Raw genomic sequence first — 17,689 nt, 5'->3', positions numbered from 1 at the left:
GCTGATGTCAATTAAGTGCTCAGGCCTCAGGCCGCAGGTGCGAGGGGCCACGAGGGTGGTTTGCACACTCAGATTGGGATTCAGCTATTCTGCCTAAATTCTAATGAAGGTCATGGCTGTGGCTTATGAAATGACAGAGTGACAAAATGTTTCCTGTCTTTTTCGGCCTGAGCTCTGCTAGCGCTTGATACTGTGAACCTGACACACGTACACATGTAATCAATATGTTTCGGCATATCCAGGGTGGGATTTGAACCCGGGTCTCTTGTGCGACAGACACAGACAACGGGTGGATGTATTTATACTGGGGAGGTAAGATTAACCAAAAAACTCGCTACCTACTCAGGACTCACGAGGACTCAGTTTCACTTGGTTACACACACACACACACACACACGCACACACACGCACACACACACACACACACGCACACACACACAAACACGCATATGACAGATACAGGGACTGAAGCATCTGATGCAAACCCCCGTGAGGATGGAGGCCCTCACACACACACACACACACACACACACACTGTACACACACACACACACACACACACACACCAACCCCCACACACACACACACACACACACACACACACACACACACTGTACACACACACACACACACACACACACATACATACACACACACACACACAGCCACTACATGTAGGTGGTCGGTCGCACCGTGACAATGAGGCCCCTCTCCTGGAAGTACTTGACCAGGGGGATGGTGTTCTGCTTGAAGTTGGTCAGGCGGCGCTCCGTGGCCTTGCGGTTGTCGTCCGGGCGACCCTGCTGCTCCGCCCTCTTTTCCAGACGCTCCTTCAGACGTTGGTTGGAACAGGCCAGGAACACCACCAGGTCCGGGGTGCAGATCTGACCACAGACAGACACAGACAGAGGGGTGAGGGGGGCCAGCCAGGCTGATTCTGGCCGCGTTCGGACGGCTTTGAGATCGTCTGACAGCATTGCTGTGTCAGAGTAGCCCAAGTGTTCGTGGTCTGAGGGAGAGGAGAGTTCAGCGATTGTACTTTGACCAAGTCAGAAAACAGCTCCAAACACAAACCAGCGCTGACCACTTCATAGCACGGATTCAATCTGCCCCCTGATCTTCTCAAATGTGAGAACGCTCCCGTTTTACAGTCAGTCGTGCAGAACGAGCATCACGCAGTCAAAACTGTCATCCGGCCAGAATCCATACGGAGAGAAACGGGATGCGGTTTCTATGGTTACTTGCTCATAAAGAGAGGGGCTTGATAGAAAGGCTGCCGTGACGTTAAAGAGTCCAGTTGAACAGCCTCTGCGCTCTGTATTAACACCGACAGTTCTGTGAAACGCCGTGCGCACCATCGTCCTTGACGTGGATCAGTGAGGTGTGTGTGCGTGCATTATACTGTATAGAATAAAACGCATAACTACACCGGCTTTCCACCCGTTCTTTGCAGCAACCTCAAACGCCTTTTGTCTCCTCCCTCTGCGTCTCCAGACATAGGCGCCGCCGCCATGTTGAGGTCCCTTCTTATCGCACGCTTCGTCTCATCCCGATCTTCAATCGGACACGTGGCGCCAAAGGTAGTATTAATTCAAGTTTGGTTTTTTTGCAGCATGTTTGAATGATGGGACACCAATTCTCGTCTTTTTAAAATCAACGTGTCTGTTTCCTCACCGACCAAACTTCTGCACTCATTTCCTCAGGTAGATAAAGACTAATTTATAGTGTGGCGTGACAGGAATGCATGGTTTATTTACAAGTTTACTTGTACATTTGCATATTTTCTTGTTAACTCTGCACCGCTTCAAGTAACTACAGTAGCAGTCCTACCTGTAACACAGCACATATCCTGTGATTTTACAAAAGTATTTTCTTTAGAATTTGAAACCTATTATAGAAAAGAGGAAGACAGTTTAAAGCACTTTTGTGCAAATGCCAAGTAGTTCACAGCATGTTCCATTAATGGAACACAGAAGCCTGGCCAGAGTTGACCTGATGATGAAGACGCTCTGCAGTTAATTCAGCCACAGGAAGCTGTCCTAGATTAGCAAGCTCTCGACAAAAACAACAACTGTCAGTGAAGGAACAGACCCAAGGCGATCCACCGAGCGTAAAACATGGCTATTTATTCCCACTGTGGTGCTGGGTAAGGTCATCGTTTCTCAAAGGACACACACACGCACACGCACACACACACACCGTCAGCTAGCTAAAACAGATTATAAATACACTACACACATAACAATTTCGATCTGGTGATGGATCTCGCCAGGGGAATGGGCTCAGAAGAGCACTGGCGATACTGTAAATCACATCTCCAGTTGGATTTGTCACCAATTATAGAAGCTATTTAGTTAAAATGCTAGAGAGTAGAAGTCAAACCATCCATCAGACTCTGTCAAATTATGACTTTGTTGAGCAAAATAAATACAAATAACAAATGCAAATCATACAGATAAATGCAGCTCAAAAAGCTTTACAACAGAGAATTTACATTATGTGAGTGCTTCACATCATATGTATATATTATATTCCAATAAGATGGAAGATTTAAAAAAACAAAAAATAAAAGAAGATAACAAACATATACTGTAAACAAACACATAAAAAACAAAACAGCCTCATTCCCTGTTCCCTTCCCTTGTGTCTGTGTTCCTCTGTCCTTGTGTTGGTGTCTTGTTGGAATCCCTCCCTGTCCTTGTCTGGGTGATTGTCTGCACCTGTCTCGTTATGTCTTGTTGCACACCTGTATGTTGTTCCTCGATTGTTCTCCCAGAGTATATATGCCCTCCTGTTTCCTTTGTTCTCTGTCGGTTCGCTATCTGAATCCCAATCTGAGTGTGCAAACCACCCTTGTGGCCTGAGGCCTGAGGCCTGAGCACTTAATTGACGTCAGCTGGAAGGGCCAGAGGGTGCAGTGCCGTGAATTAAATGGGACTGCACTTCCAGCGGCGTGCCAACGATTCCCAAGCCAGTTTAGCTCAATGCCCCTCCCACTTCGTTTTCATTGGCTGCCGCGTCCCTCCAACGCAGAGGCTGCTCTGACGTGCTCCTCAGCTCGGCTCTGCAAATTGACCGACTGACGTCTGTTTTAATTTAATAATAATAAAAAAAAGAAATTGGGTGGGATATGTTTGCAGCATGTCGATTTCAAGATAAATGTTGTGTTATCGGCAAATGTCATCATTTATGTGTGATGCACTCGGATCATGACTCGGATGCACACTGTGTCACATGAGACGCGGTGGACTGTGGGTATTTTCTGCCGCTAAGTCTGCGAAGTTGCAGACTATTCAGTAAATGCGGTTAAAGTGTGCAAAATGGTGGCAGTGACGCACTTGTGGACCTAGCAATTCAGTTTTGGGACTACCCTGAGCCCTTGTGGACTTAGCGGGAACGCGCATGTAGGCCACGAGGCCGTGAGTGCTCTGCACTTTCGCCTAAATGCGCGATTTGGGATTCAGCTGTTGTCAATGTTCCTCCCAGTGTTCCTTCTTTATTTTTCATATTAAAATGTTATTTTTTGAACCTGCGCTACTTCCTCTTCCTCCCGCCTGCTTAAGGTCCTACAGATCCTCCACCTACCAGCCTCACACCCTACCAGCCTCAGACCAGCCTCAAACCCTACCAGCCTCAAACCCTACCAGCCTCAGACCAGCCTCAAACCCTACCAGCCTCAGACCCTACCAGCCTCAAACCCTACCAGCCTCAGACCCTACCAGCCTCAGACCCTACCAGCCTCAAACCAGCCTCAAACCCTACCAGTCTCAGACCCTACCAGCCTCAAACCCTACCAGCCTCAGACCCTACCAGCCTCAGACCCTACCAGCCTCAAACCCTACCAGTCTCAAACCCTACTAGCCTCAAACCCTACCAGCCTCAAACCCTACCAGCCTCAAACCCTACCAGCCTAAGACCCTACCAGCCTCAGACCCTACCAGCCTCAAACCAGCCTCAAATCCTACCAGCCTCAGACCCTACCAGCCTCAGACCCTACCAGCCTCAAACCCTACCAGCCTCAGACCCTACCAGCCTCAAACCCTACCATCCTAAGACCCTACCAGCCTCAAACCCTACCAGCCTCAAACCCTACCAGTCTCAAACCCTACTAGCCTCAACCCCTAACAGCCTCATCGTATGTTCCCACAGGTTATGCAATAATGCTGGCAATGGTTCCAAACCTATTAATAAAGTAAAATTTGCCCTGGACTTCTAGAACATTTAACACAATAGCCATCGATATGTGTACAAATTTCTTCTAAATCTTGGTAAAACCTTGGTTAAGTGTGACCTTCCCATCAGACAGTAATTAGATTATTTAACTTGTTTCCCTTAATTGTCCAAAATCCCAGGATGGAGGGATGGAGGGACCAAGGAGGTCTGGTAAGGGTGGAGGAGCACTGTTCTATACATTTATACTGAGTTCCAGAGGGCATGTAGGCTGTTGTGAAGTTTTAAAGCAGCAGCATGAGGAGTCTTGGGTGACATAGGGGGGTTAGAAGGATGGTCCCCAGTGGAACAGCAGCCCACTGGCCCACAGCCCCTCCAGGTGGGAAAACAACGAATGCTAATGCTAAAACTAAACACCATTGGAGCCGGGCGGAACTACGTGCTAATGCTAACACTAGCATACCATAATACTGTATGTAGGTAGGTAGGTAAACACTACTCACCATCAAGAGTGCATCATCTAATGTGACATGTTTGCTTACCTTATCCTTACTCCACACACACATACCCCCCCCCCACACACACCCACACACACACACTTTCAACTTCCAGCTGCTTCTGGCAACATGCAGGGCCAACATTAGGCAGAGATGATGACAGATAGAGTGGCCTGCAGTTCCCTTCTGGCTGCTCATGTTCCATATGAACGCTGTCAGAGCAGAGTATATCCCTCCATCACACCATCCATCTCCTCCTTTTATATTCCCCTCTCTCTCTCTCTCTCTCTCTCTCTCTCTCTCCTGGCGAGTGACCAGCGTGGTGCTCCCGCTAAATCACGTTGGTGGAGCCGAGAGTTGGAGCGAGGTCCTCGGCGGGGCCATCTGCCACCCCCGTGACACCGGCCTTGTGACTGACAGCTTCAGTCGGCAGATGGAGATCACAGAAGACCTCGACGCACTGACAGACTCTCCAACTATCACTGGCTCTGCTTCAGCAGACTTTGCCCTTTTGACTTTTTTTTTTTTTTTTACCCGTTTAATCTTAAGAAAATATGAGCTAATATGAGGTATTAGGCTATAGCCTCTCACATATTTTTCGGGACCAAGTAGGTTTAACCGTGACGCCACGGCCTCTGTCTGTCATCCAGGCATTTGGATTTCCTTTGGTCTCTTGGCTCAAAAGATGATGAAAACTTCTCTCATAACCAGCTGTCACATAATTAGATTGTAAAACCCCATGTCCCCAGTAACACCTCATTGGTCCCTGAGAATCAGCTACAACCCAATCACCAAATTAAACATGAGACAGGAGATCCACCTCTCTGTAAACCCTTGGCTGTCCTCTCTTTACAGCCCCCCCCCCCCCCCCCCCGAGCCCTGAGCACACACACACACACACACACACACACCGTGACAACATATAAATCAGTTTAATTTTCCCTATAATCTCCCATATCTTAAGGGCTTTTATCCATACATCCTGTCTCAATGTAAAATCCATTTCAATTAAGGGTGTACCGCATGCATATTGACCCCTCTTGACCCTTAGAAAGCTTCAGCGAGGCTTTGTAGAGTGTCCCGCCTACAGACACGCACAGTATGTATGTAGTATGAGAGGAGAGATGATGTTTGCTTATGCTAGTCTCCCTGGCTTTCCATTTAACCGATAAGCTACACACTGAGCTGAGCGAAGGGGCATCCAATCACATCTCATCTCTAAATGTGTTGTGTCAGTAGAGCGCTTCTCTGCTATCAAATATAAACAGTAAGGTGCATCGCATCGTCTGTTGATGTAGCCGACCTATTGTTTTGTGTGGCAGAATATTCCTGGTTCAGAGAAACAGCAGGGACTTGGACAAACATCATCAGAAATGCATTAGGCTCCACTGCAAGGCTTTGTTCAAGATAGACACAAGTAATTTATTTTGTGTTTCCCTTCGCATACCATCGAGGGGCGGGGAATGATTGTGCTATACGACTGTGATATGCTGTCAGGGGGACACAATATGAAGAATTCATAACTCAGGGCCTCATTACGGAAGGACGAGAGGGGTGTGTCTGGCAGAAGCTACAGAGTTGTGTACGTAGAGACAGGACATAAATCACCCCATACAGTAACAGAGAACAGAAGATCCCCGCTGGAAGACGTACACAAAGGACACTCTCACATTGCCAAGGCCTACGTTAGTTCAGAGAGGCGGTTAAAGCAGAAGACGTACACAAAGGACACTCTCACATTGCCAAGGCCTACGTTAGTTCAGAGAGGCGGTTAAAGCAGACAAAAAAATAGTTATATTTCGGGTCGAGACTATGTTATCTCTCTTGATGAGCACCTCTCGGCCAAAACCAGCATATCTTGTGGGGTTCCCCAAGGGCCGATCCTGGGACCAGTATTGTTTAGTCTATATATGCTGCCGCTGGGAAATATCATCAGAGAACATGGAGTAAATGTCCATAGCTATGCTGACGACACACAGCTGTATATTTCACTATCACCCCATGACCCTAGCCCGATAAATAAACTGGTTGTCTGCATTGACCATGTCAACCAGTGGATGTCACATAATTTCCTCCAATTAAACAAAGACAAGACTGAGGTTTTAATTATTGGTGCTAAGGCCCAGAGAGAGACACTGTGCACTAACCTAAAGTCCCCGGCCAAAAACAACAAGCCCTTAGCAAAAAATCTTGGCGTGCTTTTAGATCCTGATTTGAATTGTAACTCTCACATCAACAGTATTACTAAAACCGCCTTCTACCACCTTAGAAATAGAAATATTGCAAAGGTGCGACCATTTCTCTCCCAGGCAGACACAGAGAAACTCATGCATGCTTTTATTTCCAGTAGACTTGACTATTGTAATGCTCTCTTCTCTGACCTTCCTAATACATCTGTCAACAAACTTCAGATCATTCAGAATGCTGCTGTGCGTCTTTTAACGAAAACAAGGAAGAGAGAGCACATCTCACCTGTCCTGAGGTCCTTACACTGGCTACCTGTCAAATTCAGAATAGATTTTTAAATTGTATTGCTGGTGTTTAAATCACTGAATAGCCTAGCACCTGAATATCTTTCAGACATGCTAGTGTCAGATCCTCAGGCACTGGCCTCCTGGTTGTCCCTCAGGTGATGACAATGAAGTACGGGGAGGCGGCATTTAGTGTCTATGGCCCTCGCCTCTGGAACAGCCTGCCAGAGGATCTGAGGGCACCACAGACTGTACGGACTTTTAAAAGTAAACTGAAGGCGTATCTTTTAAACCTTGCATTCCAGTAAACCCAGTCCCCTTCATATTTTATTCATTACTCTTTTCTTTTTTTGTAGTATTGTTGTATTATTGTGTTCATTTTTTATATTGTACCTTGTTTGTTTATTTATTTATTTATTCTATTGTCAAAGCACTTTGAATTGCTCTTGTGTACGAAAGGTGCTATATAAATAAAAGTTGATTTGATTTGAAAAGCAAGCAGTCAAATTTGATGCCTGGTAAGAATAAACTTCATATTTAATATTCACATTGCAGGTCAGAGGCTGAGCAGTAGCAGGCAAATCTTGTTTATGGTTCCAGAGGGATGCTTGGTTGTTGTTAAGTTTTGTTGGAAATATGTTTGCTTTTTGACGATGCTCTTTTGTTTATTTTAATTTCATTTGTATCAATTGTTTGTCTTTTAATGTATTTTTGATGTAATGTTTGTTGTGTGTGAACCCCAGGAAGACTAGCTGGTTGCCATGGCATTAGCTAATGGGGATCCTGTAAATAAACGTAAACAAATCACACACTTACAGTATAATCCACTTATAATTGATACTGTAAAGCCTACCTATTTCCCCTAATTCAAACTTGATAATATCAAATCTCCATCATCGGTGTCGCACAGAACTACAGTACGAGAAAGCGAAACATCAAAAAACATTTTATTTTGATCACATCACACTTCCTATGTGGCCATTTTACAGGTCACACATCCTGTAGGGAAGAAAGCTGATCTTCTCACTCCGCCTTTTTCTACAAAGGGACCTGAAATCTGAACAACACAATGTGTGTGTGTGTGTGTGTGTGTGTGTGTGTGTGTGTGTGTCCGCCCCCCCCCGGTAGTCACCTGCCAGCGTGCCATCTCTCTCCTCAGTAATTGGTGTGAAATAAAGAATGCTGAGACCTGACAGGAGAGAGATTGACATTGTTGCCACTCGTACATTTTCACCACTCCTGCAGACCGCCTCAATTCTCTGATGTGATTGGCTACGGCCGCCGGCTTTACGCGGATAGTTACCATGACGATGTTGATAAGAGTCTTACAAACTCCGGACCAGTCTTAAAAGGTTACCTTTCACAATAAATGTTGTTGTTTCCAGTCCTGGCACGCAATCTGATTTCCTCTCCAGTAGGCAATAAAAACACATTCAGTCACTCTACTTGTGCCATTACTGTGCCAGCAGCGAGATGAGGAGTTTCTGTGTCTGCGTGTCTGTCTATGTGTCGTCTGTCTGAGAGTGTATAAACCAGAAAAAGAAAGAGTGAATCTGTTATGAGGGGTTTAAAAAGAAACACAAAATCGATGCTGTGTGGAAATGCAGTAGGGAAATGATTTCAACTAAGGGAGACAGGATCTGTGTCTATGTTTGCTCAACAACAGCCAGGTTGCAAATCAGTCAATATCTATGAATTTTTCATTCTTGCAGCTTTGTGGATTTCTCTCTGTAGATTATTATGCAATGCATAGCAGGTGAGCAGTCTCACAAAACAAAACAACACACTCACTACAACAGCAATGTAATCCATAAACCAAAAACACAAACAACCGCATTAGATAAAGTTGACAATTAAAAAAAAAAAAAAGAAGAGTGGAAAAAGAAAACCTACCATGAAAAACCTTTTTCTGTTTTTAACTGACCTAGCTCTGGAATATGTAGGGGTGGGTCGTATGCCCACCTCCCTTGTTCTCTGTAAAGCGCATTGTGTTGCCTCTGTGTATGAAATGCACTATACAAAATAAAGCTTTGATTGATTGATTGTTTGATTACACCCCCCACATGCTCTGGCACCATGCTAAGAGAGCTTAATTTGATAATGAGAGGCACCATTTAAATATAATCAACTGCTCTCACAATTGGCCACTTGACAGGATTTCCATTATCCGCCCCAAGCTGAACAAACTACCACAGAAACAATGAAATGGAAAGCCCTTTTCACTTGAATAGCCGATGAACTGAGAGGTGAGACAAGGTTGTGTGAATGCTCACAGTTTCTCTTATATAGTTTGTAATCTGGGTCGAGTTAGTCTCAAAACAATATACTCCCCATAACCAGCCAACCAACCAGCCAATGCTGGGTCTACAGTCCCATATAGCTAATACAAGTTTGTGGGGTGGCAGTGGCTCAATGATCGTGGGGTTGGCAGTTCGAATCCCGGCTCGTCCTGTCCACATTTTGAAGTGTCCCTGGGCAAGACACTGAACCCCAAATGACTCCCAATGAGCAGGCATGACGCCAATGGTGTGTGAATAGGTGAATGAGAGGCCATTATATAAAGTGCTTTGGATAAAAGCGCTATATACTGTAAGTGCAGTCAATTTACAGTACCATGAAGCAAATGGCTTGACTCCAGGGTCAGTGTGAACAAGGCCTGAGGACCGGACCACATCAACCCCACGGTGTGCGCCTGGGAGCTGGCGGATATAATCTAGCGCCTCTTCACCCTCTCTTGAGACTGGGGGCCGCAGCTCTGGAAGATCTGATACATCGTCCCGGTGCCCAAGAAGGGACATCCTTACATCTCAGTTAATGAAGATCCTGGAGAGGCTGGTTCTACAACACCTCAAGCCACAGGTGAGAGACTCTCTAGACCCCCGGCAGTTTGCATACCAGGAGGGCATTGGTGTGGAGGACGCCATTATTTACATGCTACACGGGGCCTATGCACACCCGGAGGAGCCACAAAGCATGATAAGAACCATGTTCTTTGACTTCTACAGCGGATTCAATACCATGAAACCGTCACTGCTGGCCGAGAAGGTAACAGCAACTCTTGTGTCCTGGATCCACAACTACCTCACTGACAGACAACAACATGTCAGACTGTAGCGCTGCCAGACAGAGGTGGTGGTGTGCAACACTGGTTACCTCAGAGCTGGGTGGGAAGGTGTGACACCAGCCATCACCAGATCAACATCAGCAAAACAAAGGAGATTGTGGTGGACTATCGGCGGAACAAGAAGACCCCAACCCCCATTAGCGTCCGGAGGGTGGGGGTGAAGATGGTGGACTATTACAAGTACCTGGGAGTCTAAATGAACCACAAACTGGACTGGACCGATAACACAGAGGCTCTGTTCAGGAACGGGCAGAGAAGACTGACCTTCCTGAGGAGGCGAAGATCGGTTAATGTTTGTAGCAAACTGCTGTACAGATGCTTTTACCAGGCTATTGTTGCCAGCATGGGCGATTTTATAGGGGGGGCAGGGGCAAGTGCCCCCCCTGATTGGCCAGCCCAACTCTGCTCAAATTCTTTTTTATTTTTTTATTTTTATTTTTTATTTTTTTTTACAAATTAACACAATTATTAAATACATAATTGTGGTTTGTACCAGTTTGTGTTAGGTCATCATTCATTTTAAAAGTGTATTTATTACTTAAACTAGGCTAACTTAAAAAAAATAAAATAAATCATAATCCACCAATGGCACAACTCGTCCGTCGACCTCAACTATTTCTGGTTTGATCTGTTACCGACAAAAAATGAGATCTGACTGTACTGCTCAGTGCTCAACAAGCTACAACTAGCCAACCTGCTCACAATGGCGAAAAGAGTTATAAAAACAATTGACCACTTCTTCATAAAAAAAATAAAACTGGCAATGCTAATGAAGAAGCTGCCACTCAAAATGACACCGCAGCAGGTGCAATCGAATGCATAAGTGCTCCAGAGGCTATTGAAGCTATGCATAATTTAGTTACTGTTGTGCTACCGACATGGCATAGCCTATTTCGAAGGCTGCAGGACTGCCTGTGTGTGTGATAGACTACACTCACTGCTCTGCTACGTGCACAGTTGCAGTTTGATGTTTTGATGTTGGGTATGGCCTAGTGCTCGGTCATAAAGTCATATTGACATGCTCGTGGTGTCTAGATGAAGTTTGATGCGTTGTGCATTTTGAACTGTCATACGGATTTCTTATTAGCATACTGTTCACAACTGGCATTCTTTGTAAATAGATGGGACGGGACGGGACGGCAGAACTGGTTTTTTTTTCTCACGTCAAAATGTTGCCCCCCCTACTTTCAGAGGGTAAAATCGCCTATGGTTGCCAGTGTCCTTTTCTTCGCCGTAGTATGTTGGGGGGGGATAAATAGAACCACAGTGGGAATAAATAGACATATTTTACGCTCGGTGGATTGCCTTGGGTCTGTTCCTTAACTCACAGTTGCTGTTTTTCTGCAGAGCATACCTGGTCCTCGAAAGACAGAGCCTGTCCGACGTCACGAGGGAAGCCGTCGATCACGATGCCGCTGGCGTCCGGGATCTTCATTATCCTCTGTTTGATTTCCGTGATAGTGGTCTCCTGTGTGGACACAGACACATCATCATCACCTACAGGTTCTGTGACAACACAGAGATCAATATCTCCAAGAACAGATAGACCGGGGAATTCTACACTCTCAATATTGTTGTGTTATTCCCTGAACTATGCTGGTTGTACCGCAGCAGTGGGTTTTAATAAAAGCTACACTATATGGACAAAAGTATTGGGCCACCTACACATTACACCTACAGGAGCTTTTATGATATCACATTCTAAATTCATAGGTATTAATATGGAGTTGGTCCCCCCTTTGCAGCTATAACAGCTTCCACTCTTCTGGAAAGGTTTTCTACAAGATTTTGGAGTGCGTCTGGGATTTTTTGCCCATTCATCCAGAAGAGCATTTGTGAGGTCAGACGCTGATGATAGATGAGGGGGCCAAGCTCGCAATCTCCGTTCTAGTTCATCCCAAAGGTGTTTGATGCGGTTGAGGTCAGGGCTCTGTGCGGGCCAGTCAAGTTCTTCCACACCAACCTCACCCAACCATGCCTTTATGGACCTTGCTTTGTGCACTGGGGCACAGCCATGCTGGAACAGAAAAGGACCTTCCCAAAAATGTTCCCACAAAGTTGGAAGCATAGAATTGCCCAAAATGCCTTGGTAAGCTTAAGTATTAACATTTCCCTTCACTGGAACTAAGGGGCCAACCCCAGAATAACAACCCCAGACCATTATCCCTCCTCCACCAAACGTTACAGTTGGCACAATGCAGTCAGGCAGGTAACGTTTACCAAACCCAGACTCGTCCATCGTACTGCCAGATAGAGAAGCGTGATTCGTCACTTTACAGAACCCGTTTCCACTGCTCCAGAGTCCATTGGCGGCTACACCACTCCCTCCGATGCTTGGCATTGCACTTGGTGATGCAACTCTTGCATGCTGCTGCTCGGCCATGGGAACCCATGTCATTAAGCTTCCAGGACACCGTTTTTGTGCTGATGTTTATATGCCTGAGGAGGTCTGGAACTCAGTTATTGAGTCAGCAGAGTGGTGGTATTCTATTACGGTACCAGCTGGAATTCAGTCTCAGTTCAGCTCTTTAGAATGACCCATTTGAATTCAGGTGTTTCATTTAGTCCCATGGCAATGGGACTGAATGAAACGGCTGAATTCAATGATTAAGAGGTCCCAATACTTTTGTCCATATTGTGTATTATTAAAACCCACATCGCTGCTTTTCTCTGTCATCTATCTTCAAGGCTCTCTATAACAAGATGACACACTGTACGGTAGCAGATAGCTTATCACCACACTCTTCTCCAGAGTGGCCACATGTTTTAACAGCCCTCGTTTCCTTGTGACCGGGGGAGAGACGCTTTGGCCATGTATATATTTAAAGAGAGAGATTGCATCAATGAATACAGCCATGTGCGTAACGTACCGGTCTAAAATTAGCTGTTACAACCACAGCCATCCCTATGCCGCAAAATCAACAACAGAGATGTAATTTTCCTAACAGAACATTCCATTTTCCAACAGGCAGGCAAGCGGGAAGGTCGGCCAGATGAACAGATTTGAGTCCTTACGAGAATCCATCTTAGTCTGAGAGAAAAAAACCTCTGCCCCAAGCTTAGCCCTACAGTATTTGTAGTCTGGGGTTTGGTCTGCTTTCTAAATGTCAAACACCCACTGCCTTCTGTTCTTCCCACTGACGAAAGAAGAGCCTCCATTTTGAACCATATCCGCCTGGATGGAGTCATCAATACACGCCTGTTCCCCATCTCCCAAAAACATCCACCCACATTCCCAGATCACCCTTCCCTGTCAATGTGACGCATTCTTCACAGCTAGATACAGTGGGGCAGCTGTTCAAAATCACAGGAAACTCGGCATAGGAAAGCCTTTTTAAAAAACAGATGTTTTATGGATAACATTTGCAATAATGCCTAAACAAATGCATCTTTTTATAAGGGACCAAACGTATTATCCCCCTTGTGGAGGGATGGGTCATACCTAAGATCTAAAAGCCCTTAATAATGTGAGTACAGTACCCTCGTATGGGGGTTTTAATAAAATGCGCCCTGGGACTACAAACTAAATGGCGGTGTGTCATTCAAGCTATGCCGAGGGTTCGGGCGAGGGCTTGGCACGGTGCTACAACACTACCCCAGTTCAGAGTGGGTCAAGCTGATCCATAGTGATCGACAGGTTTGTTTCAGCTTTGGTGTGTACAGTCTGTCCTTCCCTCACGCTGAGCAGAGAATAAGCCAATCAATTCAGCGCTGACAACAAGCGCAATTAGATATGCATGCAGCGTACAGAGAGGCAGCGGGTTCATAGCTTGTACATTATCTCTTAATTAAGTGTCTGGAGGGCAGCTAATATTTGTAAAGACAACAGGGAAACCCGTTCTTGTCTCTCCACAGATTGAATCATTATTAAGCAGATCAGGACCGTAACAAGAGAGACAGCCGTCTCTCTCCGTCTCCAGCCTCCCTCTGCTACGGAGGCCGCTAATTAGTCCCTTCTCACGCCACATGCTGTGATGATGACCCGTGGGGGTGTGGACACGCGATGGACGTCTCCCCTTCCTCCCCTGCTCACGGACCCCGCGTCCTCCCACCTGTGGCGCCAACTCGCCGTTGGTGATGATTTTCGCAATCAGACTCCATTTCCTGTTGCTGGGGGCGTTGTGGATCATCTTCTTCCTCAGCAGCTCGCCCACGGACACGTACTGGAAGCCGTAGCGCTCGGCGATCTTCAGGCTCTGGGTGCCCTTACCACTGCCCGGCCCACCTGTAGGGAGATTAATATTGGAGTGTGTGTGTGTTTGTTTGGTTATGAAGGAAACTGGTGTTCATGAACCACTTGAAAGCATGCACGAACACACGCCCAAGCAAGGAATTACATTTAGAAATAATAGATGAGAAAAATCGGCCTGTTAAATTGTTCCACCCAGGGAAAGAGAACAAATGGAGAGATGTCAAGCGGTGTAAGTCTCTGGGGGGCCCCTAGTTTCTCCCTGTCTCTGTGTGAAATGGTCTGACAGATTTCTATGACAATTGCATCCATCATACTCGTTTCTGCACAAACATTGCCAAAAATTGAACAGGGAACAACGGTAGCACCAACCGAAGGATAGAACACCTACGGATCACAGCACACAGAGAACTAGGTTACCCATCAATCACCTACTATCAACCATTTACAGCACACAGAGAACTAGGCACAAGTACTAGTAGTACTAGTAGCATGCATGTGTTGGAGTATCAAGTTGTATGACAAAAAAAGCCTTCTTCTTATTATTACTATTATTATTACTATGACAATTATATTATTATTATTATTATTATTATTGTTATTAGTTATTATTATTGTTGTTGTTATTATTATTATTATTATTATTATCATTATTATTCTACTGTGAAATAGTTCTACTGACCAGTGTGGTGTGTATGCAATTCACAGTGCTAATGCAGTACAGTACAATCATTTTGACCACCCCACTGTCACTGATATGCTTAATCTTATGTTAAATGAATCTTTTTCCACAGCGACAGGCCTATAAATGGAATCAGATTAGCCGTCGATAAGATTATATATAAGGCGTTATATATGCTGGTTCTATCCATGGGAAACAGGAAGGCGTCCTCAAAGGAAGTTCCTCTTATCTGTATTTCCCTTCTGTTTGTCCTATCCTTCATGGCTCTGGGAAACAGCAGAGCATACTCTCTGTCTCTCTCTCTATCTCTCTGTCTCTCTCTCTATCTCTCTCTGTCTCTCTGTCTCTCTCTATCTCTCTCTGTCTCTCTCTCTATCTCTCTCTGTCTCTCTCTATCTCTCTCTGCCTCTCTCTCTCTCTCTCTCTGTCTCTCTCTCTCTCTGTCTCTCTCTATCTCTCTCATCTCTCTCTCTCTCTCTCTCTCTCTCTATCTCTCTCTCTTTCTCTCTCTCTCTCTCTCTCTCTCTCTATCTCTCTCTCTCTCTCTCACACACACACACACACACACACACACACACACACAGTGTTTATGCCAAGTTCTTTACCGATAACGAGAATGACTTTGGGTCGAGGTCTGGACGGGTCGAACACCTCGTACTCCTCTATGAGCTCGGCGGTCTCGGAAAGGTCCGAGTCGCTCTCGATGGAGAACTGACTGATGGGAGGCAGGCGGTCATACCGGCGGTACGGGAAACTGGGGCTGTCCGGCAACACTGGGGGGGGGGGGGGGGGAGACACAGCAGCACAACACGTGTGGAACTATTTGTTTGCATTTCCCCATTACCCTCAATTGACATACCGATTGGCTAACTGCCTACCCGATGACATAGGCTACACAAATGACGACATGCACAAAAAAGGACAGAACACCCCGAGGCGATACTAACATTGCATTGTGATGCTCTGTGTTCAAGGGCAAAGGCAAACTGCTTTGCTATGCAAATGATATGCAAATAAGAAACGGGAGTTATAATGACTTTGCATCTGCTTCCCTCTGCGCTAGACCCGATGGCACCTTTGTCTTTTCAGATCCCGGGATAGGCCCACTCCTGGGACACTCCATGTCAGAATAATGATGAATGAGAACACTTATTTCCCTTTTAACAGCCCCACAGGTCACGAGGAGACCCGGACCATCCCACTAGCCCCGCCCACACCTCACACCAGCACCAATATCATGAGTTGTCAGCCTGGACAACTACAGTATATACAATGCCACTGACCTACAAAACACACACATACACACCCACACACACACACACACACACACACGCACAAACACACACACGCGTGCACAAACACACACACGCAGACCTATGAGCCCACCATTCCTGAAGAAGGACCTCCGCGATTGTCCCCCGTTGAGGGGGGGCAGCGACTTCTTCTCCTGTCCCACAAAAGTGTCCCAGCGGACCTTGTCTGCCCCCCCCAGCTCCCGCACCTTCCTCAGACAGCCCTCCAGGTAGTCTACGGGCTCGTCAGGCCGATAGTACATCAGCCCTGTCAACATGCTCTGGACAAAAACAGTACAAGTTACACTTTAGTAGACTGTTGCTTTTCATTATTATAACTTTGGTTGTTGTCGTTCTTGGTTTTAAGTGAGGCAACTAAAGTGAAACCATTACTTAAAGACAATAGTCGAAGTCGTGCAGTACGGAATGTGTTGGCTTGCCTCAGTAGCGGAAAAGGGTCTATTCTTGGCTGCAGCCGATGAAATCAGAAACTGACAGAAACTGATATAATGCAGACATCTCTATGTCCCATTCTGATCCGATCTCTGATAAAGGATTCTGTAGTGAGAACTGTCCATACAGAGGCAGAGACATGAGTGTTTGTGTGTGATTTGACTTCTAAAACAATGGTTTTCCCTGGAATGAGAACATCCTTCAAACTTACAGTAATATATTGATAGATACCCGCCCTAAGCTGTTTCCCCACAATCTTATTGTTTTTAGTGGTACAACACAATGGACTGGGCCAGTGGCGAGATTTAGTAATAGATTCTTTGTGAGTTACTTGGTCTGTGTTATGGAAGATTGCTTGGAAGAAACCGTGCTTGCACTTTTAATGCATCAAGGCCAAATTACAGACAGCAATTCTGCTAATTAGTTGTCATCCAATAACAGCTGTAATTTGTTACTAGTAAACAAGTAGTCACGTGTGATACCAATGTGTTCAATGTTTTTAATCTATAATCAAAGTTATGCTATAGGCCTACATTTTACCGAGAAATGCCATCGGAGAGGAAAATGCCCCAATTGCAACATGTGGACAACAATACGTGGAGACCTCCACGTATGCAGTAACGACGGGTTATCTTTCTTCTCCTCTTTCTGATACATGCATAGTGTGAATTAAATGTAACCTAACTGGGCAGCTACTGCACCTTTAGCTTATTGGACTATTCACTTTTCAGTGGTACTGAATCTGATCCCATCATTTAGTGACCGATGACACCAAATTATGGTCAGTTTGACTTAGTCACGTAGTTATAGG

At 45.6% G+C, this 17,689-nt stretch overlaps 1 protein-coding gene across 1 annotated transcript in view; it reads right to left on the bottom strand.

The window, feature by feature from the left end:
- ak5 (adenylate kinase 5) overlaps positions 1-17,689 on the bottom strand; it is a gene marked incomplete at both ends in the record, with an annotated part of 62,226 nt that overhangs the window by 44,252 nt on the left and 285 nt on the right. Inside the window, 5 exons of the mRNA XM_084458210.1 lie at positions 693-884; positions 11,617-11,730; positions 14,315-14,487; positions 15,739-15,906; positions 16,520-16,706. Of these exons, the coding sequence (XP_084314336.1) occupies positions 693-884; positions 11,617-11,730; positions 14,315-14,487; positions 15,739-15,906; positions 16,520-16,706 (834 nt within the window). The remainder of the gene's footprint in view (positions 1-692; positions 885-11,616; positions 11,731-14,314; positions 14,488-15,738; positions 15,907-16,519; positions 16,707-17,689) is intronic.

The sequence above is a fragment of the Borostomias antarcticus genome, assembly GCF_949987555.1.
Source record: "Borostomias antarcticus genome assembly, chromosome: 24".
NCBI classification, from domain to species: Eukaryota; Metazoa; Chordata; class Actinopteri; order Stomiiformes; family Stomiidae; genus Borostomias; species Borostomias antarcticus.
The sequence above is the reverse complement of the archived record's forward strand: the minus strand, read 5'-3'. Positions and strand labels throughout refer to the sequence as shown.